A 21,904-nucleotide genomic window follows, 5' to 3' on the forward strand; every position below is an offset into this window, starting at 1 on the left:
CTGTCACAAATAGTTTTAAAGAGGCAGCTCTCCTCCTGTGCACAGGGTAGGGTATATGTCAAGTAACTGAATGAAGATTTTTGTCTCAAATACTGTTCAAATAAATTAGATTTTCAAAAATAGGCTATTTGGTTCTACAGTGCTACAAAATCTGTGACAATAGAGTTGAAGTTTCAGGTATAAATAGACTTTGCTTTTAAATTTTTATGTTGATTTTCTGCCTTTATCCAGACTGTGATGGCAAAGCTCTCTGATGTGCAAAACTTATTGCAAGGTCATGTCTGCAATAGTGTTAGTTGTTGGTTAGATTAAAAGAGTTAAAAAAAAAGGCAAAACAAAACAGCAACCTAGCAGGAAAAAGAAAACAAGCCCAACAACAAAACCCTTAGAGCTGTTCTAACCTAATGTAGAACTAGTTTAGATAAGTGTTACAAGTAATTTCTTTGGGCAGTAATGGCAGTTGACTTGAGCAGTTGTCCCCTCACTATGTTTTGTGCCCTGCTCTGCCTGATTCCTTGAGCTTCTTATTAGAGACATTTTTGAAGGTCAATGGTGAAGCTGATTAGGGAAAACTCTTGTCTTTCCTCTGGGTTATTTTGTCTTTCAATCTGTATCTGTTCCCATATCCTGTGAAACAAGCATTGTGTTGAATAATACTTGTGCCAACATTAATGCAAGGGGAAATAAAAGTGTTTAAGGGTAGGAGTGACTGCATAAGCTCTTATAAGTGCTGCTACCATTAAATATCTAATCTCAGTCTCAGAAAGGACTTCTCTGGTTTTTAATTTATACCGTGTACAGCAATTTGCATTGCTCTTAGAATGCATAATTTGATTTATTTAAGCCACAGAAAAAAAGGAAAATAATTACAGAAAAGCTTCTCGAGCTTACAATCATATTTAAAAGTGCAAGGAAAATTTGTAGATAGATTTCTATTTCCTTCCTTCCCCCCAGTTTATTAGCAGAGTTTGTATGGGATGCTCTGGAAGAGAAAAAACTCACATAGTAGAATATCTAGAAAGCTATTTTGTTCTGGTATAAATTAAAAGGAATTTTAATCCCATGTGCTAAATATTACTTAATTTTCAGGGCTTTTTTTTTTAAACAATGCCTAAAATTAGAAATCCTGGTGTGATTCTGTATTTCTTAAACATAAGTACATGTGTCATTCTATTGTCAAGTTCCTTATATTCCCACAGCTGAGATGGTCAAAAATGTGGTGAACATGTCGTTTAATCTAAACAGTGTTTTGGCATGGCTTGTCTTTTTATTTTAGTCTTTTGCTGCACTTCGCTGTGGGTCTGACTGTGAATTTTTCAGTGCTGCTTTGACGTTTATGCACATGTATTTGTAAGAAGGTTGTTTGTTATTTTGCAGGCCCACCTTCAACCCTCCCTCTAAGCACTCAAACCTCTAGTGGCAGCTCCACTCTTTCCAAGAAGAGACCACCTCCCCCACCCCCAGGACACAAAAGAACCCTCTCTGACCCACCAAGCCCACTACCTCATGGACCCCAGAATAAGGGCCCAATTCCTTGGGGTGAGTTTTGAAATGCAAAACAAAAGGGCAAGGGAAAACCTTTATGATGGATGATATATGATCTTTGGTTTCTTTTTACCTGGTGCTTGCTTTCCAATGATTTCAGCTTGATGTAATGTCAGCTCAGATAAATCAAGAGTTCTGTCCTCTGTCACTCTGGCTCCCAGGCTGCTGCAGCCAAGTCTCACTTGAGAAAGCTGAAAATATTCCACGCTCCCCTGGGGCCCAATCCAACCTCCTCCACTGCTTCCCTCTCTCTGCCTTAGCTGCCCAGGCTGCCCTCACCCCGGCCCCCTCAGCTGCTGCTCTGCTCTGCCTCTGCCTCCTCACCCCTGATGCTGCTCTGACGAGCTCATTAATCCAGGTAGATTTGGGACAGATGGACCTCAATGAGTCTGTGCAGGTCTCACAACTGCCAGAGGGCTTTGTGCCACATCTCTCCCATGAAATGTTCACACCTCACTGGTGGGAATGTGTTGTCTTGATATGTATTTGGCTTTTGTGATGTTGTCTGTACCTACACAGAGACTGATAGGTTTGCAGCCTTCTATCTGCAGAAGTTACACAGAAACAGCACTTTAAAAATCATTTTTTTATAGCAGGATACCTTTCTGACAGATGCTTTTTAGACACTATTTTCCAGACTGCTCAGATTCTTCCTCTTTTCAATAAAAATTGCTCTACGCAGTCAGCTTCTTTCTGTAGCTATAAATCTCAGGCCCATGTAATTTTCTATAATTTTAGTTTTTGTGGCAGGATTTTCATGAATCTGTAAATTTTCAAGCTGGAATCCAATGCTTGCATAAGGGCGTCATCCATACACTACTTATATCTTAGGAGTATCCTCTCTCTGTTCTAGTATAAACACACAATTACTAGCCTAAAAATAAAAATGCTAAGCTAAAACCACCATTTTTACAGCAAATTGAGTTAAATGTGGTCAATCATGGAGTATTCATGTGTGATTGAATCTAGGATTCAATATGGAGAAAAGTACAGAGTCCAAGGAAAAGCAAAGATTTTTTTCTGAAGGAATACAAATAATGTCAATCTTTTCAGTTCCCTACTTCTTAGAGGTCCGGGATATGGAAAAAAAAATGTGTCCTGTGTTCTGAAGTCCAATAGTCCTGTACTATTTCAGAGGTAGTAAAGATATTTTGAAGGGCTTGGACTCTAAAAATGTAAAAAATCCCAAATATTTAAGTCCAAAACAGCACCTAAAGTACCATGTACTAGAATACTATAGAATGTAACGCTATTAGAATGAAGGTATGGTAGGATAAGATGTTAAGCCAGTGCCAACTTTTCTTTAAAATCTTTAGACAACAGATAAAGGAAAAGGAAAATATGGGAAAGGTGCAGGTGTGCAGTTGAAGATGAAGAAGCTTGTAGCAGTAGAAGACCTTGTCAGAGCAGGGCTGGAGAAGAACATGGCTCTTTCTGTCTCTTTGCTGCTCTTCAGTGCAGGCTAAACTTCAGTGGATGGAAGGGAGACCTCTTCTCCCCATGTTTCTTATCTGAGATCTGTACAAAAGGACTTTTTTGAAAGTCCTTTTCGATTTTTAAGCAAGTATTAAATTTTACATTTATAAAAGAGGGAGTTTCTTGTATCTGCCTTCATGTTTTTGGCTTAAGAATATTGTCAGATGTTCACTGCTTTTCCTTTCAGAAGCTTTTTTCTGTGTCGTTATATTTTTTGCTATGTTGAATTTCAGCATGTTTTCTAATCTGTGCATTAATTGAAGTTTCAAGCAGAGCAATCCTTAGCTTATGTCTAAGCAAACTGAGTTACTATTCAAAGATGTTCTAAAAATGTCATGTAGATTATTTTGGATTTCCATAGCAACCATGAGATATTTTTCCTTGCTTTATCCATAGGATCTACATGTGACGGGTTTGCTGTTTGTTTTACCTTTGTTGCTTTTTTCCCCACTTTTAAATACAAACATATTTTTAGCAAGGCTCAGCATGAGCCTTTTCTGCTGTTTCATTTAGACTTCAATGCACTAAGAATGGTATTTAGGCAAACGTGTCATTCTTTTGTATGAGAAGCATTTTGTGTTCTTGGCTCATTAAATGTCACTTTGCATCTATTTCAATGACAAAATTTACTAATGGTTGTTGAAGTTGGTTCTAAGATTGCTAAGACATGCTGTAATAGGAGAGGCAAGGGGGAATGGCAAAGGCACTAAACCAAAGGAGTTAATATCATTATAACTTGCAATGGTGATGGCTAGTGGAAGAGAAGCCTTCTGCTGAAGGAGTCCAGAGCACATGGGTTTGGATTTTGCTGCCTTTTCACAGAATTCAGTATACCCAGGATCTTTTCCTTACCAGTGGTCATTGTGCAGGTAATGGGAACATACAGACTTAGTCATTAAATCAGTAAAGGCTGTTCTTTACACAGGACAAAATACCAATCCTTAGAAATTTAATGTTTTGTGAATAAAATCAAATTCGTGGTGGTTTTAAAAAGACATGCCTCATAGCAAAAAATGTAAACATCTGTGATAAATTTGTCTGATACTGGCCTGCAGTATCTCCTTCTATTCAAGGAAAATTGAAACACTATTTCAAAACAAATGCCCTACAGCAATGTCATTCAATCTTCCCTTGCCAGAAGATGTGGCTTGTTTTAAAATGTGTTACATGAAAGGTCACGTTGTATTATTATGGTCCCTGCTGCTTTTTCAGCTACAAAGTTATTAATGAAGAATGAAGTTTTACATTATCTTTTAGACATCGTGAATAGAAGAGACTTGGAGGAATATGTGTTTTTCTTTAAGTTGCACCCTCTGTTGGTTATATTTCAGTTATCCTAATTATTTAGTTTTTTTAATGGTCCTTTTTTTCACCTCAGGTAATGATTTGGGCCCACCTTCAACTAAGGCTGCAAACAAGTTTGAGGGGATGTCTCAGCAATCAAGGTAAAATCTCCACATATGAAGGCAAAGATGAAAATTTAAGTAAACATAACTAATTTGTAAATTAGAGGGGGGAAAAAAGCCTTTCAGAGGACATAAAATCCTAGCTGTGTTTCTTCATTAGTTTTCTGCATGCCTTAGTAGCATACAAATACTGTGGCTTCATTGAGCCTCCTACGCTTTGTTCCTTGCTGTCCATACACAATCCATCCTTTGAGCGGGATGGACAGAACGACTTGTACCCGAATCTCTCTGCCGCTCCTACAGCAGTGCTCTCTGAGCTGGGGAATGCTGCCTCAGACTGCAGTCCAGCAGCACAAAAGTTTTATTTTCATGTCTCCTGGCATTTCATTTTGTCTGTTTCAGTGTGAGGTTTCATGCCCGTAGCTGCAGTAGTGTCACTCTGGGTACGAGGTGGCATCATCTGTAAGAGAGAGAATTCATCTCAGTCTTCCAGCTTAACTGTTTTCCAGCCTGTCAAGCTTATGTGCTGCCACACAGTCTGCAATAACACAAACTGCTTGTAGCTCGTAGTTCATCAGGTCTGTCCATTACAAGTGTCTTTTTCAATAGCTGGAGAAGTAAGGACAGCCATACATTCCTGTCACTTAGTGTTTGCTACTCCTCTGTCTGCACTGTGATTCCAAAGTCCTGCGGTTCAGAGCGCGGTGATTCTGACAAACACCTGCCTCAGGCACACGACCTGGCATGACCACAAGTGTGCGGGATCAGGCCGTGACTGGAGAGAGATGTGTAACGTCAAACAGGTCACAGCAGAAGATGTGCAGGTAGAATTCCTGGACACCCCCCAGTCTGTGATCTGCCTTGTCAGGACAGGCAGAGGAGCTGTTATTGGCAGCACAGCTGACTTGCCACGTTTGCTGAATCCATCCAGGTGGCACTGGCCATTCAGGGGAAAAGTGGTGATGCTCCATAGCACAAAGACCTGGGCCTGTGCTCAACACTTGCCAGACAAGGGTAAAAGTGTGGTATTTGTACTCCATGGCATTAGATAAAGGCCAAGGTAGGAGCTGGACTTCGATCATCTTTGTGGGTCCCTTCCAACCCAGGATATTCTGTGAATCTATGGTATATTGAATCAAGAGTGAGCTTGGCTGTTCTTTCAGTTTCATGTCATGGTATATTTTTGCCATTTAAAAAACAGGTAGGAAATTAAAAGTGTTTCATCGTGCTCATTTTGAAATGTTGGCTGCAGAGACAAATAATACCAGAATCAAGGCTGGTGATGCAGAAGACTCTCTGCTCTGTTGAACATACTCTGGCAACTTTCTCAGACATTTTTCTTTCCTCTTGTTTTTTTTGAGTCATTATTTTAAATTAATACTGATTTTTATTTATTGTTTGATTTTTATGCCTTAAATCAACTTACTTTCTTTTCTTCCACAGTTCTTTTCTATAAAAGTGACCTGTGTGTGGTTTTAAAGGAAAAAATTTGGTGGAATTTGTTGAAACTTGTTGCGCTCACATACCATGTTTGCAAATTTGAGCCAGCCTGATGTTAATTCTGGGGAAAAAATGTGCTACAACAAAAAGCATAGATGGAAAACTTTGACAATATGCAACTATCTTAATTTTTTATGCTATTAATGTAATTAACTAATTAATTAAATTACTTGCAACTGTCCTGCTTGTCTTGTTGCTCACCACTCCAAGTAGCTAACTCAGGTGCAACACGGGTTGACAGAGTAAAGCATGTTGTTTTACCACAGTCATCAGTATTTCCTTGGAGTATCACAGACTTTGTTTCCTACTGCAGCAGCAGCAGTGTGTGTGTAAATCAGTGGGCTACAAGGCATAGGCTCAGTCCTGGCAAACTTCAAACCACTGACATAAGGGACAGATTATATTTTGAATGCTTCAGTATAATTATTTTAAAGTTCAGGATCTGCCCATGGAGCTGCTCTTTCAGCTTCACCTGTTTTCAGAATACATTTTGCACATACCATAGTTTGTAGAATATATCTGCCCTATGGCATTGAAGCTCTGTGGGTTTGTATGCCTTTTTCTCGGAAGAAAAAACCAAGCAGTTAATTCTTAACAGTGCTTTGTGTTTTGGGATTGATCCACAGACAAGATGATTATATGAAAGAAGCAAAATAGATGTGGATTTTGGTTGTTTGGTTTGGGTTTTTTAATTATGGATGTGTAGAGGGGAAAATGAGAAATAAATATATTTTATAACAGTTGTAAGCACTAATAATTCACATCTGTTGATTTAGCACTGGGACTGCAAAGACTGCACTTGGCCCTAGAGTTCTTCCCAAACTACCTCAGAAAGGTAAGAGTTCTCTTTGTGGCTATTCTTACACTGATTATCTTTTAAATGTGGGTGAGAGTAGATATTTGTTTTAAATATATGGTCTTTTCAGCAAAAGTTTTATTTCTAAAATGCTGCAAAACATGAAAGCTTTAGAAAACTAAAAGGATTTTGGAAGGTCGGGAAGGTTTTTATTAAACTGAAAAAAGTAGTTAGACCTATTGAGGAAAGAAAAAAAATCATTAACTAACTGAAGCCGGAAGAGACATCAGGAGGTCTTGTGGTCCGGTCCACAACTCAGAGCAGGGCCAAATTTTTGCCATGAGAGCTGGTTGCTCAAGGCCCTGTCCAGTCACATCTTGAGTATCTCCATGGATAACCTCTCTGGGCTTCCATTTCTATCTTTGACTGCTCTTGTTTGTAAAGTCTTTTTTCTTCCTAATATCTCTAAGTCCGATTTCTTGATACCCTTGGAGCAACCTGTATCCATGCCATGTTCTGGCCATCAGGGTTGTTTTCCCAATAACTACTTTGGAAAGAATCGGGTACTGTTACATGCTCATTTATATATCCGTGACAAGCTTGCCGAGACCATCATTCCAGGGAATACCTTCTGGCCTTTTCTTTTAGAAATGTTTTTTTTCTAGCCTCTCTTTAAACTCATACAGCAAGTTTATGTAGGGGTTTTTTTTTGAATTATTGCAGCAGTTGACTACAAAGTTGAAAGTAGACCTACTTTGTAGCTCTGTCTGATACAGAATCTGTCAAATATATGTTACATCTGTATAAGTGGATGATCACCTGAAGATCAGGAAATGCTACTTGTCCAGACTTCTGAAGCTAGATGTCTGAAATTCAGAGTGCAAATCATTTTAACAGAAAATGCAAATGTGAAATTTCAACTTAAATTACAATTATTATGACATGGTATCATCTTTTGAGGGAGACACCAATGACATGCTAAGATGGCATTGCAAAGGAAGTCAACACTTCCTTGATTGAAATTATATAGGTGAGAATTTAAGATGGGCCAACTCAAAGCACTATCAGGGCTACTATCAGGGTTTTTCATGTAATTTACTTACATCTCAAACCGTGGGGATGATCAGTGCATGTACATTCACTACTACGTAAGTCTGAGACAGAGCCGTATACAGGTATCAACACAGACGTTTTTAAAATGAGGCATCTGATAGTAACTATACAATTTCTTGGAAACTATGCAAAATTTTCTTTTTTTTCCTTCTTTTTTTTTCTTCTTTTTCTTCTTCTTCTTCTTTTTCTTCTTCTTCTTTTTCTTCTTCTTCTTTTTCTTCTTCTTCTTTTTCTTCTTCTTCTTTTTCTTCTTCTTCTTTTTCTTCTTCTTCTTTTTCTTCTTCTTCTTTTTCTTCTTCTTCTTTTTCTTCTTCTTCTTTTTCTTCTTCTTTTTCTTCTTCTTCTTTTTCTTCTTCTTCTTTTTCTTCTTCTTCTTTTTCTTCTTCTTCTTTTTCTTCTTCTTCTTTTTCTTCTTCTTCTTTTTCTTCTTCTTCTTTTTCTTCTTCTTCTTTTTCTTCTTCTTCTTTTTCTTCTTCTTTTTCTTCTTTTTTTTTTTCTTTTTTGTATAGATAGACATTAATATAGCATGGAAGTGTTGTTGCAGTGGGTGATATCCAAAGAGAGTGTTGTTGCTTTCATAGTCAAATGTCAGGCCACCTTTTTGGCTGGTAGAGTATGATACCAAAGCAATGCTGAATATGATAGGAAATTGTTCCTTCTGGTCAAAATGTGTTGTTTTCATCATGGGTTGTAACTTTTTTCTCTCCTGACCCCCTTCATCTGTTTTAATATTAAGTACTAATCCTGAAACTCAGGGGTTTTTTTGGTATGGAATTCAACTGAATCCCTGAAAAATTGTCATTAAAAAGAAGTTTTGTTACAGTCACATGCGTGGGTCTATATGTTGTTTTATAAAATATGTCTTTTATTACATTTAATATTTTTTTGTTTGAGTCCAAAAAGTGATTACTTTATTTCCTTTTAAGTAGATAATCTATAAATTGACACCTAGTAGTTGTTGGAATAAGCACTGCTGACCTCCAGGAGGAGCAATTAAGTGAGACCTCAGTGAATGAGGGTTATATAAAGTTGTATTGTCTTGCTTTTATCATAGACTGGGAGGATTTATGGGCAGTTATGGGGCTCAGTGACCATGTGATCATTTACATAGTTTCAGTTTTGATATGTGCCTAACTTCTTTAACATTAAAATGAGATGATGAAAAACATTGTTTTGCTCTTTTGTTTTAGTGGCACTAAGAAAAATAGAAACCAGTCATCATCTTTCAATAGATAAATCGCATCAGCACATGGAAATGTTTCAGAAGCCCTCACTGTCCATCGATATACCACAGAAACCACAGCCTGGAGACTTGCCCCCAAAGCCTCTGCCTCTGGAATTAACTCAGAAACCTCAAGTAGGAGATTTACCCCCAAAGCCTGGAGAACTGCCCCCAAAGCCTCACCTAGGAGACTTGCCACCAAAACCACAGCTTGGAGACTTACCTCCAAAGCCACAGATGAAGGACCTTCCTCCAAAGCCTCAGCTAGGAGAGCTGTTGGCTAAAACTCAAGGTGGAGAAGCAGCACCGAAGCCTCAGCCCTCAGAGGCGAATCAGAAATCTCACTCCATAGATCTTTCTCCAAATGTACAATCCAGAGACACCGTCCAAAGGCAAGCATCTGAGGAGTCTAATGACATCACACATACCCTGCCAGAAACCCCCGTGCCACTTCCCAGGAAAATAAATATGGTAGGTATTACTGCAGCTAGTTGGAAGTATCCTTGGAAGGCTTTGAAGTTACTGTAAGGACTTCCTGTGCACCCTTGAGATATGCACACAAAGCAACATAACATTTATGGGTTGGGATAGGAAATGAGCAGTTCTTTTTGCACCCCCAAGCAGCCTCAGCAAATGCTGAGGGTTTACAAGGCCTCCTGCATGTTGAAACAAATACCTGTAGCATAAAACAATAACCTTGGGAGCATTACAGTGTATTTAGATTTACTGGAGACTTTAGGCATTTTATCTGTGCCAGTCATAACTCTGAATGAATTGGTGTTTTTTTCTGTTGCCTTTGCTCACAGCTCTGTATGCCTTAGATTGCTAGAATATCTCTATATTTGATTTTTGTAAGCTTTAAGAAGGGATGTTAGCACCTATTGTCAGTAGATGCAAAGTTTAAAGTCAACTGTGACAAAGTAGTAAATGTTCCTGTCGTGAGTATTTAATGTTGATGTACTTAAGTGGTTAACAAAGGTTCAGATATATTGCTGAAGTGGCAAAATTGTCATTGCTGGATGCTGTGTAGTAACAGAGCTGGTTCTTTAACTCGATCTGAACCCCCAGTTCATCTTGCTGTTCATCTTGCTAACCAGTACAATTTCCAACAGAGGGTTCTTCATGCATATGCACATTGAAATAACTTTATGAAACTCCAGAGCTCTCTTAAGATTTTCATCATGAAGAATACATCAAAAAGGGGATAGTTTTGTTTGTCAGGTTTGCTATGCAAAGCACTTATGTAAAAGGAAATAACACTTCCGTTCTTGCAGTGAAAGCAGAGGGTGAGTTTCTGTCTTGTGCTTGTCTGAGGAAGAACACGCTGGAGCCATCACTCTGCTTGGCTTCTGGCATGGACTTGCCTGTGAGCTCCTATCTCAGCTGAGACTGACAGGGTTGTTGCTTGGGCTTCCTGAGTGTTCTGGAGATTAAATATTACTGGTATCTGATCAAGAGGTGCCTGCAAGTACAGTTTGTTTACTTTTAAATATAAGCAGGCAAATGACGCTGGACATTCCCAGCTATTTGTCACTTTATTAGAGAAGAAAAAAAAGCAAATAGTAGACGGTTTGGTTTGGTTTTTGGTTTTTTGTTTATTTGTTTTAAAACTCTTTGCCTACCTTACACAGAAAAACTCTGAGGAAAGATTCAGTGTTCTCCAAACTCAGCTATTTTCACATGTGCAGAAAATTAAGTAGTTCCACTGTTGTGCAGTGATCAAAACTATTATATCTTCACAGGTTTTTTTACATCATTGCATGCACACTTCTTGTTCAGTGCAATCTTTTCTGCTTAAGTGTTAATGTGCAAGAATTCCTCTTAAAAGTATCTTGCCTTGTTTTCATCCTCTGGCTGTATCCTCTCTGCACAAGCTGGGGAAATGCTCCCTCCCAGAGTAGCAGTGAGACCTGCAACAGCAGCCACCAGTGTTTGCGGGTACTTCACTCCTGGGTTTGACTATTTAGCCACCAAATAGAGAAGCTTACATTTTTTATTGAAAGTTTTAGAAAATTAATCATTCAGAAATATAATTTTGGAATTCCAATGCCAATAATATATAAGGATTTGAAAGGATATTTTTAGAGAATTGAAACTTGCTCTGAGTGCTTCTGAAATCACACTAAGCACTTGAGTGTTCTTTTGTGTGTGTGTGTGTGGTGGTTTCTATAAAGGAGACAAAATACTTATTTTTTTAAAGAAAAAGAAGTGTTGAATGTAAATAAGAGCATGGAGGGATTATTAATGATCATAGCAACTTGTTTTATTCAGTGTTAAGCATAAAATCTCTTCTTAATAAATACTAGTGTTGGATTCAGGGAGTTGGTGGGGGGTAGTGGTATTTGTTTTATAGTCACAGATTACATTTCCTGGAATTGCTTGCATTTCTTTACACACCAGTGCCCCAAACTGTGTTCTGCAACATATGTGCTCTCTTCAGATCCATCCTTTTTTAAACCTTCCCACGATTAAATACAACTTGGGCTTGAATTCTGCTTGTTGCTGCTCTCCATGAAAGGAACATAATGTTAAAATCTCATCTGTGGCACTAATCTGATGGAACCAGGAGCAATTCTTATAATTTTTCTTGCAAGCTGAGTTGTATACAGTTCTCTAAGTTTAGAGGAATGTAAATTTCTTTATTCTTTTTTATTGAATAAGTTAATTTTTCCCTGGCAAAAGTAGTTGCTTCCCTTCATCACCAGAGGATTGATTGGAAGTGCTCCTAGTTTGTAAAAAGGTTCTTTGCAGTTGAAAGCTGAGACTTTGAGCTGATGGCCCCAAATACCCCTTCCCATTGAATTCCAGTTCCTACTGATAGTTGAGATTTTTGCTCAAATTATATGAATATCTTTTTAAAAAAAGAGAGGAAGCATTCTTTAAAGTGACTTCTTGTTGCAACAAACCTTTGCTGTAAAAAAAACCCTTGATCTCGTATGAACTTAAGGTATTTCTGTTCATTTGTCTGGAACATGTTTTTTTTAAGTCTTATGTTAACTGCTTTCTTCCTTAGATCCCCCTATGATTGTTGTTCTCCTGTACCTTGAGATTAGTGTGAGTGCCTTTTGGTGTGTGTCTGTTCTGCTATTGAGCTACAGGGATATTTTTTTTTTTGCCAAAACATGGAGGAATTTCAAGTGGGTATGTAACAGCAAAGAGAAAACTCCCTAGGAAATTTCCTCTGTGAAGTTACTTCTGGCTCAAATTCCTCTAAACCTGCTGACTTTTTCCTTCATAGCCCTTCTGCTTCTCTTCTCCTTCTGCTCTTCTTGGGTATTTGTGCTCTTGTTGTCTGACTACTTCTGTTCAAAGAAGGAACTGTAGCTTTTGAAGAAGTGTGGGTATGAAAATACAGGAATATAAAGTAGCAGGAGTGTTTTGCTGTGCATATTGCTTACTTACTCTATTTAGAAATAATTTAAGTCCTTTTCCCTGCCGTGAGAACCATATGTTTGGGGAGGAGTCCATGGCTGAGGCTTTTTCATATGAATTAGCAGTATGCAGCAAAGGATGACCTAGAAAATACTTGGACTCAGAATGGTAGAGCTGTGAGAATATCGAGTGTGAATTGTCATCAAAAAATAGTACTGCCATCTGAAATTAAGGTACTTTTAGTAAGAAGATGCTAACATTTGGATGGAAAAATCACTCAAAAAATAATTCTCAGTCCTGTAAGCAGATCTGAAATCAAAGAATACTGTATTTTTGCACTAGATCCAAAACCAAAACTGTAAGGAATACTGGGATTTCAATGCAGCATTTTCCTCAGCCCTTACCTCTCTTGGAACCTTCAGAGGAGACTGGATTTCATTTTCTATTCATAGTGTCTTTTTGATGAAGTATGTATTAAAGGAGAAAGAGTGTGTTAGTAGACTGGAACATCATTTAAACTTTCTTCACTGGAGGAAGCAAACATTACTTAAGCCCTCTTAAGCCCTACGTGTTAATCACTACACATTAAATTCTGTAGGGAGTTTTGAATCGTAAGAAAAAGAAAACCTACACCTGTGTAGGTAACTTTTCATTTTATTTTTTTAATATCCTTGTTGAAGCAGAGTTTTTGTATTTTTATGTTCCCAATTGCAGGGAAAGCAATCTATAGTTTTCACCTTCTTGTAAAATAAAACACAACTTAAAGTCAAAATTCATATTATATATATATATTTTCTCTCTTCCTCATGTCCTTCATCTAAAACTTCATTCTATTTTTAGGGGAAAAACAAAGTTAGGCGAGTGAAGACCATTTATGACTGTCAGGCAGATAATGATGATGAGCTCACATTTGTTGAAGGAGAAGTAATTATTGTAACTGGGGAAGAGGACCAAGAGTGGTGGGTATGTATCTTTCCCTTTCACAGTTCCACATAACTTCTTTATGACTTTTATAGGAAAGCCTTTTTTTCCAAATGTGAAGGGTTTGTTGCTATTTTGTTTTGGTTTTTTGTTTTGTTTTTCCTGAGCTAACATCCAGCGCTTACCTTAAACTCATATGAGCAAAGACCCCGTTTCTCTGGCAGGGAGAGTCTGCTAGAATCATCCCCACTGGGTTTGGCTTTGTTGCTGGCTCATAGCAGCACATATTTACACGTGTCCCTCCCTGTAATGCACACTAGCCTTTCATTAAATGAAGAAGTGGTGGTTTTTACTCTGTCTAAAATGCTTTCACCCTTCATGAAAAATGAGACATGTAATGATCTTCAGTTCACTCGAAATGTTAAGTTATACCTACAGGAGTTGCTGGAATTCTGAGAAATAATTTGTAATTAATTCTATAAGCTGATAGTTTTCCTCCTTAAATGAAAGGCAGATAACATTTTCTTTGCCTTCTTCCTTCCCATGCCACTGGTTTATACCATACTCCCCCTGTTCTGGACTGCATATTGTTTGAGTGCTAACACCAGGTTTTTCTCAACCCCACATGGAGGCTCCAGTCCTCCCTTGACACTCCACCTCATGTCCCCAAAGCCCTGATGCATTGTACTTCCCTGCTGAGGAATTGTTACTGAGGAAAATGAGACAGATGTCATCTGATTAAAAGAAAATCTAATTGCAATGTTGCCTGTGATTTCCTAATCTAAGTGCAGCATAACCTTTGGTGGTTTGTTTCCAACTACACATTTTCCTCTCACTCCTCATTTAAGTATGGAAGATTTTCAGCTGAAAAGCTGGTATCAAAAGCTGCTATTATCCATATCATCCAGTCCCTGATTACCATTGCATTAGTTGCTGAATCTGTTTTAGGACCCTTGGGTACACGCCTGACAAGTTCCATGAGGCGCTCCAGTCTGAGTGTTTCTGAGAAGGGAAACGAGGCCTGTTGACTCATATGCTTCAAAAATTTGGCTCTCCAAGAGGAAATGGCCAGCCCTGCATGTTTCCCCTTCCCATTTTGTTAAACTTGTGGAAGAGGAAGGAGGTACACCATTATTCTGAAAGCAGTGAGCAGCACTGTAGCAGGGTGAGAAGAGGGTTATGTGGTCAGTCAGAACTGCTGCTCCACTGTTATCAGTTTGAAAGTTGTTTGCACTTCAAACGTAGAAAGTTCTTATGTTATTATTTTTTTATTTCTTTAAATAAGTTTCTTAGCTATTTCTTTATAAATTATCATTATGCAAAACATGTAAGAAGTTGTACATGAAGTTGAATCAGACAGTACTGTGATTTATTACGAAAACTAGTATGCACCTAAATCATTAGGTATCATGCTAATTCAATAAGAAAATAGCTGGGATTTTATCACCTGAAGTAAGGGAAACATGCAGATTATCATAACTAACTTCACAACTGTAGCAGACATTTCCCATCAGTAAGATGTTCAGGATTTATTCAGTTAACTAAGATAAATGGTTTTCAGAGATGTTACTGAAACTCAGCCTATCAGACAAAAGAAAATCAGGCTTCTGTTTTGGTGAGATTCTTTAAGTTCGCTGAGTTTGTGTGTAAAGTTTCCAAAAAAAAAAGATGGAGTTTTGTTCTCTTTAGATTTAATTGGCTTAATTTGTCTTATGTATATATATACTTGTGCAGTTTCATTTTGTTCCTTTACACAAATTCAAAGGTCTGCTTCAAACTGTCCAAGAGCTTGCAAAGGCTCTGTGAGCAGTTCTGCTGCTTTGAATGAAGTAAATGCAGTCTATGAAGTCTGTGTGTTCACATGCGCATCTACATTTGTACATTCTTCTCCTGTGTTGCAGATTGGCCACATCGAAGGACAGCCAGAGAGGAAAGGGGTCTTTCCAGTGTCCTTTGTGCACATTCTGTCAGACTAGTAAAAACAAACAAATCCTAAACTTGAGCATTGCACATTCTTCATGCAAGACGGGCTTTTTAGCAAAAGCGAACGCTGCTGCCTCCCTGTAATCCTGTGCACAGTTGTATATATAGCTGCTGTTACAAATTAAGAATTCATTTAAGTTTCACCTCATGAGGTTGAATTATATGTATTGTAAATATACTGTGTTATTCTGCCTTTGCCAGTATTATGGTAGCCTTGGAACCTGGCACGCCTTATTGGGTTTGTTGAAGCCATCCTCGGCATCCAGCACTTACATCCCTGTCCGTGCTGTCCCACACGTATGGACTGCCAGCTTTCCAACATAGGTGGTCTCCGTCAACCTTGTAACTGTACAGAAATGACTGTTCCTAATAACTTGGTATTCTCAACATACAGTTTAGCAGAAAAGTTAAGATGAGTGAATGGTTTTGGACAATTTAAAAATCAGTCTGCAGTTCATAAGTGTATGCAGTTTACAGCTATGAAACCCACTTCGATATTTATTTAATATAGTGCTCAGTTAAGTGTAATTATGAAGACAAATATTCACTGACTTTACAGATAACAGTAATGTTTTACAGTGTGCATACAGCATTTCATGTTTATATTATGTGAACCTATGCCAAACTGTGATTGCAGTTCCCCTGTGATATTACCTCACTAGAAAAAGTTACAAATTTATTTCATCCGAAAACTTATTTTAATGAAAATTAGTCATATTGTTCTTTAGTAGATAAATGTGAAATTTGCTGGGTTTTTTCACTGAATTCTTAGTAACCAAGGACTTCTAGCAAATGTTAACTGTTGACATTGTGCATGCATTTAGACGCTTACTTGAAACCTGCCTTTGTACAAAAGTAGTACTGTAGTCATATAGCTACATTTGAGGAAAAGAACATTTTAACTTAATTGCTATTCAGATTAATGTGAGCTTGCAACAGTATTTGTTTATAGCTAAATTGGCTCTTTGAAAAATGATTTTGTGGGGTTTTTTTCCTCTGTCTTCAACCTTGCTAAAAGTTAGTTACCTAAAATAAATTTTTTAAGTGGTGATATAAGTATAAATTTAAATTATTTTTAATGCTCTCAAAAGCAGAAGCTAAGATGACCTCTCGTGCATTTGATCAGGCTGTTAATGATAGAGCTCAGATCACAAGTATCAGGCTGGTTTTCATAGAGTTCACTAAACTGTGACAGTAATAGTTGTAACTCGAAGCACCAAGTAACAGACATGCTGTTATAAAGCTAATTTCTAACAAAATCTTTGGAAGGCTGCATTTGACCTGAAGTTTCTTGAAAGTTGGTATAAAGTTGCATTGCCAGAAAACACTTCAACATATTACTGGAAACTTTAATTTCCTGTGTCACTTTCAACATCATTTTTCATCTTTTGAAACATCATGTGGTTGTGTTTTTCCCATGGTTTGTCTGTAGCAGGTTCCATGACTTTCATATGTAGTTTTGTATAACTTGCTTTAAATGTTATTTTGGCTTCAGTACCTCGTGCTGCTATTTCAAAGCAGATTGTCTTGGCTGCATGGAAAGATTTTCATTTCATAAAAGCACATCTCAGACTTTCTGAGAGCTTTCATTTCTAATACAGTTTTACAAGACTGTAGTCAGTGAATATTTAATTCTGTTTGTGGTTAATTTAGAAACAAATATCAGTCTAAATCCCACATGGAAAAAAAAATGCAAATCATTTATCAACTGTTAATGGTTTTATCATTTATTAAAAAAAATATTTCCAAAAAAAAAAAAAAAATGCAATGAGTGAGCAAGCCTGCTGGCATCTAATCTTCAGTATTACCAGCTCCAGTATTTCAGACTTTATTCTGTTTTTTATGGAAAGAAAGTCAGGTTTAGCATTTATTTAGCATTCCATTTTATCCATTACTACAATGTTTTAAGTTGCATTAAAGAACAAAACCTATTCACTTTTGTGGTCAATTGTATTTTTAAGTGATCTTGAAATAAACTGATAAATGCAAATCATATAAAGAAAACCTAGGCATGTAAAATTATGTAGAGTCAAATGTCTATTCTTTTCTACGCTCTTTAAAATAGTATACATATGCATTTTATAAAATTAAATGAGTTCCATCGGGAACAATAGTTCTGTTTATTCTGGCTTATTGTGGGTCACAAGAAATCTGAAAATGTATGATATTGATTGAGTTTAAGTACAGTATTATATTTGAACTCAATGAGCCACTGTTTGCAATTTTGTATATGACATAGTATTTGGAAAGTCTAAATCTTTATGGAAAATTAGCTGATAAAGGGTTGGGGGGAGGGGCAGGGGAAGGTGCCCCCAGAGGGGGAAGTTTGCTCTGCAGATGATGTCTTATTTACTGTTGAACAACAGTTGCTATTTATTTTTTTATTACATAGTACATCAACATGTACAGAAATCAGATCTGGTCATGCCACTAGTTAAAATCTTGACTTCTCATTGAATGTTAAGGTAAAACATCAGTACACATGTCTATTCACATGTATTTAATGTGACAGTTTTTGAGTACTGTATGTGTTAATTTCTACTTTTTTAATATTTAAAATTGCTTTTAAATAAATGTATTCAGTTGATCCCAGATATCTGAACGAGGCCCTTTTTGTCAACTGGAATATCTTCTAGGAGAAAGTCTGAATTCCAAACAGGTAGAACTAACACACTTGAAATGTTTTCACTTGAATATAAAGCACTCCTTATATAATGCAATTAAATGTGTATCTCTTTAACAACTGTTAAATATGGATGCAATTGCCTTTATCTGGAAAACTTTACTTACTAAAGTTAGCATCAAACCACTTGTTTTGTCCATGAGTTTCGATTGCTTTCTCTCTGGCTTAGCAGGCTCTGCAGGAAGCCAGTCCACTCTCTTGTTTTCCACAGCTGGCCCGTGGGGTTGAAAGGAACTGCTCAGCATGGCCCACTCTGCCTGACAGCAGCTCTCACACCAGCTAGAGCACTGCTAACCTTTCCTGGATGGAGTGACCTTGTTGCCTAGAATTTCGGTTCCAACCCAGCTTGCAGAGGTTATTTTTTCTCCCATCCCTGACTCAGTTCTTGCATGTTTCTCATGTAAGACCCATTCTTGTCAAAGCTGCTCTAAAAAGAACAAGTCACTTAAAATTGCTAGAAAGCAACAAGAACATCCTTTAGCCAGAGGAAAAGCTGGAGTGTGGAGCTATCAGATCTGGTTTGTATCAAGAACAGTAACTGCCACAACGCAGGGCTCAGGAGACTGCCGTGGAAAGAGCTTCTGCAGCACTGAATTGTAGTGCTGGAGTGATGACCCACCATCACAGAATATTCTGCTTGGTTAGTTTGGGGCCTTCAATTTTACATAAGCTTAAACATGTGGGAAGGAGGATGAAATATGGATGTGGGACAAGGGAAGAAGTCTGGGTAAATATTCTGCTCTTGCTCAGTTTCTACCATGTGACAATATTTCAGATAACAGCATTCAGAGAGCCATTGATTCCAACACCCTCAGTTCTCTGTCCTACTTGTATTACATGTTCTTCAGTGACATGTATTGATTTCCTTTCCTAAGTTAAAATTGAGGTGGATATCTCATATACTGTTTGGAGCAGAGAGAACAAGACAAACGCATGCCCAGAGAACTCCCTTGTTTAAAGTTTCCGACTCTTTGCCCTTCTGCTGGCAAACCTAAAGCTCATAGTTAAACAGAAAATAGGTAATCTATACCAGTGAAAGTGATGCAAATCTTAAATACCAAGGAATGAAACTCAGAAATATCTCCCTGCTGCACAGCCAAAACAGTCCAACCCTATAAATATGATTTGTTTTCAGATGCTTCCCCCTCCCCAGGGGGGGAGTCCAGACTGTCTAGTTCTGTGTGACAGTTCACCTGACCATGCTCCACTGTTTCATGCCACTCACACCCTAGACTGTGAACGCTCCTATGCCATGAAACCAGAATATGACAGAGGAGCAAACATCCATAAGCAAATGAAGTTCAGCTTCAGACCTTAAGTTCTTACAGATAAGTTCTCAACTTGAGAGTTTAAAGCTCTTGGGGATGCTTTTAATAGACCCTTTAGCCCTTCTGAAACACAACTGGGGGCTTTTCAAGTGGATACAAAATGCACACACAATTGTAAGATGTTTTCATCTATACAGCTGCAAGCCAAAATTTTTCTTATCTAATACAAACTAACTATTTCAAGTTGTCTTGAGGATACTTTTAGGGCTATACATAACATGATTTACAGCTCTGTCATCTGCCGAGGGAGTGCTCAAGTTTCTTTTCGAGATAAGCTAAGTGCTGTTTGTCAACTCGTGCACAAAACCTGCGCGTCTCGGCTGGTTCTGGTCAGCTGCTGTTGGGGTAACAGTAAAAACGATAGTGTGTCACAGCACAGGCTTTGCCTTGTTCCTCTAATTTACAGAACAGATCCTACCGTCTGCATGAGGCGGATGTCTGCTCCAGTCTTTTTATAATAGTGGGGGCAGGGGAGGAACAGTTTGTGACAGCTGTCACATCTGCCGAGCGTGTCAGAGAGGAGGAGAAGCTGATCAGCCGCTTGCTGCAGCACCTGAAGAATGTTTCAGACCAGCTTTAAGCTTACCTGGAACTTCAAGTCCAGTGTTAATTCTATTAATGCTGTTCTAGCATTTTGGCCTTGGTTCTTGCAGTGCCTGATCAGAAACATCCCTTCCCCTTGGGCTTGTTGCTTTTTGTTGAAAGGCTGTGTGGGTCCAATCCCTCATGAGGACTTCTTTTCCCCAAGGCTTGAAGATGGGTTTGTGCTTCAGTTACTGCCAGAAATTTAGGAATCTGATTTCTCTTTCACAGTCCCATTGTGTAGATAAATCACCCCTGAACAGTCAAACTCAGCTACTCTAGAATGGCTGTTGGAGGTTGTTTTATTGTCTTTATCTGTGTTCACTTAAAAGCAGTAACATTATTACACTTGATTTTTTGGTAACGAATTAATTTCCCTAGTCTTTTCCCCAGGGAATGCTCCAGGAATAATTTACTTACCACTGCCAGTAAACTTACAACCTTAAGTTTGAAGCTGCTCTTAAACCTAGTTTAATATATTGTTTTCATCTTTCCCTGCTCTCACATCTCTGCTACAATAAGTGTCAACAGTGCCTCTGAGCTGGAGTTCTTAGTGTTTAAATAAAATTCAAAAACTTACATATCTGAAAGGACTGAAATGTGCTCCTGAACTTCAGACTGAAGGAAAGACAAGCTGCCTTGAGCTGAACCTGCACAGGGGAGGTCAGCAGCTGTTTGGTGGTTAAGCAGGGGTTTGCAGTGGTTTTCTGTTGGAGCCTGCAGCCTTCTTTGGTGAGCTGGTGACACCTGTGGCTACACGATGCTTGAGACACCTCATAGGCAAAGCAGACATTTTTTTCAAATTAGTAAAGATTCTATTGCCTGTAATCACCTGTCCATACTGCAGGCTATCCCATCCATGGCTCCAGTCCTACATATCCATCTGCCCTAGCCTTCCCTGTCACTGTAGGTTTTGCATTCAGAGCTGTTGCCCTACTTTAGCAACTCTAGGCAGGAAAGCAAGAGCCCCAGGTAGCTGAGCAGTAAGTGAGCTGCAGCCAGCCCTATGCTTTTATTTCAGCTGAGACTTATTATTGTGTGGAAACCCATCCAGGAGCTAGAAAAAAGCCTTGTGGAGCAACTCCATGACCATTGCAGCAGTTCTGACCTCTGTGGATAGAATCATGAGGATGAAAGGCAGATTTGTGATCCAGGATATTCCTGAGTCTCTGCCCTCCCTACAGAAACTGGGGCAACCTCTGCAGAAAGAAACAAGAGAACAAATGCTAAGCCTGCCTTGATAGGGTGCACAGAGCTGCTGGCCTGCCTGAAAGGGAAGTTTAGCATCTTGGACAGCTGGAGAACAAGAAACACTGAGCTTCATCTGAAGTGAACTGACACCAACTGATGCTGGAAGATAGGCACTCCTGAGTCTTTTGCAGGGTATAGGAATAAACATCAGCTCTACATGTGCTACAAGGTGGAGGTGGGAGAAGAGGAGGGGATGAGGACCATCACAAACCACAACTTGGACACCTCTGAAAGAGTAAAAACAACTCCATCATTGATGTGAAGATCAATCATAAGGAATCAGCAGCTCTTCTTTGAGCACTGCCTATAGGTGGGCCATATATTTCCCTCAGACCTCAAGGTAATGCAAAAACTCAAGTGAAGTGAAGGTCTCTCTCTTGTCCAGGAGAAGCAGCAAGACCTTAGCAAACAATAATTGGAGGGGGAGGGCAGCAGGGCAGTGAGACCATCTGGTCAGCATTATGCAAGTAGCTGCTGTAGTAGCTGGGCCCTGCGAAGGAGCAGAAGTCCCCAGATGTGCCCAAAATCCTGTGAACAGGAGCATTAAACTGTAAGCATGGAGGTGCTGCTGTCCTGCCAGAGCAATCCCTGGCAGCAGCCCCATTCAGGACCTAGGTCCACCTTAGATGTGGTTGTGGCACCCCCATCACCTCCTTGGAGAAGGTCTGAAATGGTTATCACGCTTGGGGACAGATTTTGCACAGGATCGTCCTTTAACTCAGCACC

General features: G+C 38.7%; 1 protein-coding gene across 5 annotated transcripts in view; it reads left to right on the forward strand.

The window, feature by feature from the left end:
* Positions 1-17,928, forward strand: part of ASAP1 (ArfGAP with SH3 domain, ankyrin repeat and PH domain 1) — a 128,812-nt gene extending 110,884 nt beyond the window's left edge. For 3 of the 5 annotated variants that reach the window (XM_064644709.1, XM_064644718.1, XM_064644727.1), the window contains 6 exons: positions 1,378-1,539; positions 4,400-4,466; positions 6,704-6,762; positions 9,027-9,529; positions 13,271-13,393; positions 15,253-17,928. In XM_064644709.1, the coding sequence (XP_064500779.1) occupies positions 1,378-1,539; positions 4,400-4,466; positions 6,704-6,762; positions 9,027-9,529; positions 13,271-13,393; positions 15,253-15,327 (989 nt within the window). In that variant the 3' untranslated portion in view covers positions 15,328-17,928. The remainder of the gene's footprint in view (positions 1-1,377; positions 1,540-4,399; positions 4,467-6,703; positions 6,763-9,026; positions 9,530-13,270; positions 13,394-15,252) is intronic. The other 2 variants (XM_064644735.1, XM_064644743.1) reach the window with 1 other exon arrangement.
* Positions 17,929-21,904: the final 3,976 nt, after the last annotated feature.

Source organism: Pseudopipra pipra, chromosome 1, assembly GCF_036250125.1.
Source record: "Pseudopipra pipra isolate bDixPip1 chromosome 1, bDixPip1.hap1, whole genome shotgun sequence".
In the NCBI taxonomy this organism is placed as follows: Eukaryota; Metazoa; Chordata; class Aves; order Passeriformes; family Pipridae; genus Pseudopipra; species Pseudopipra pipra.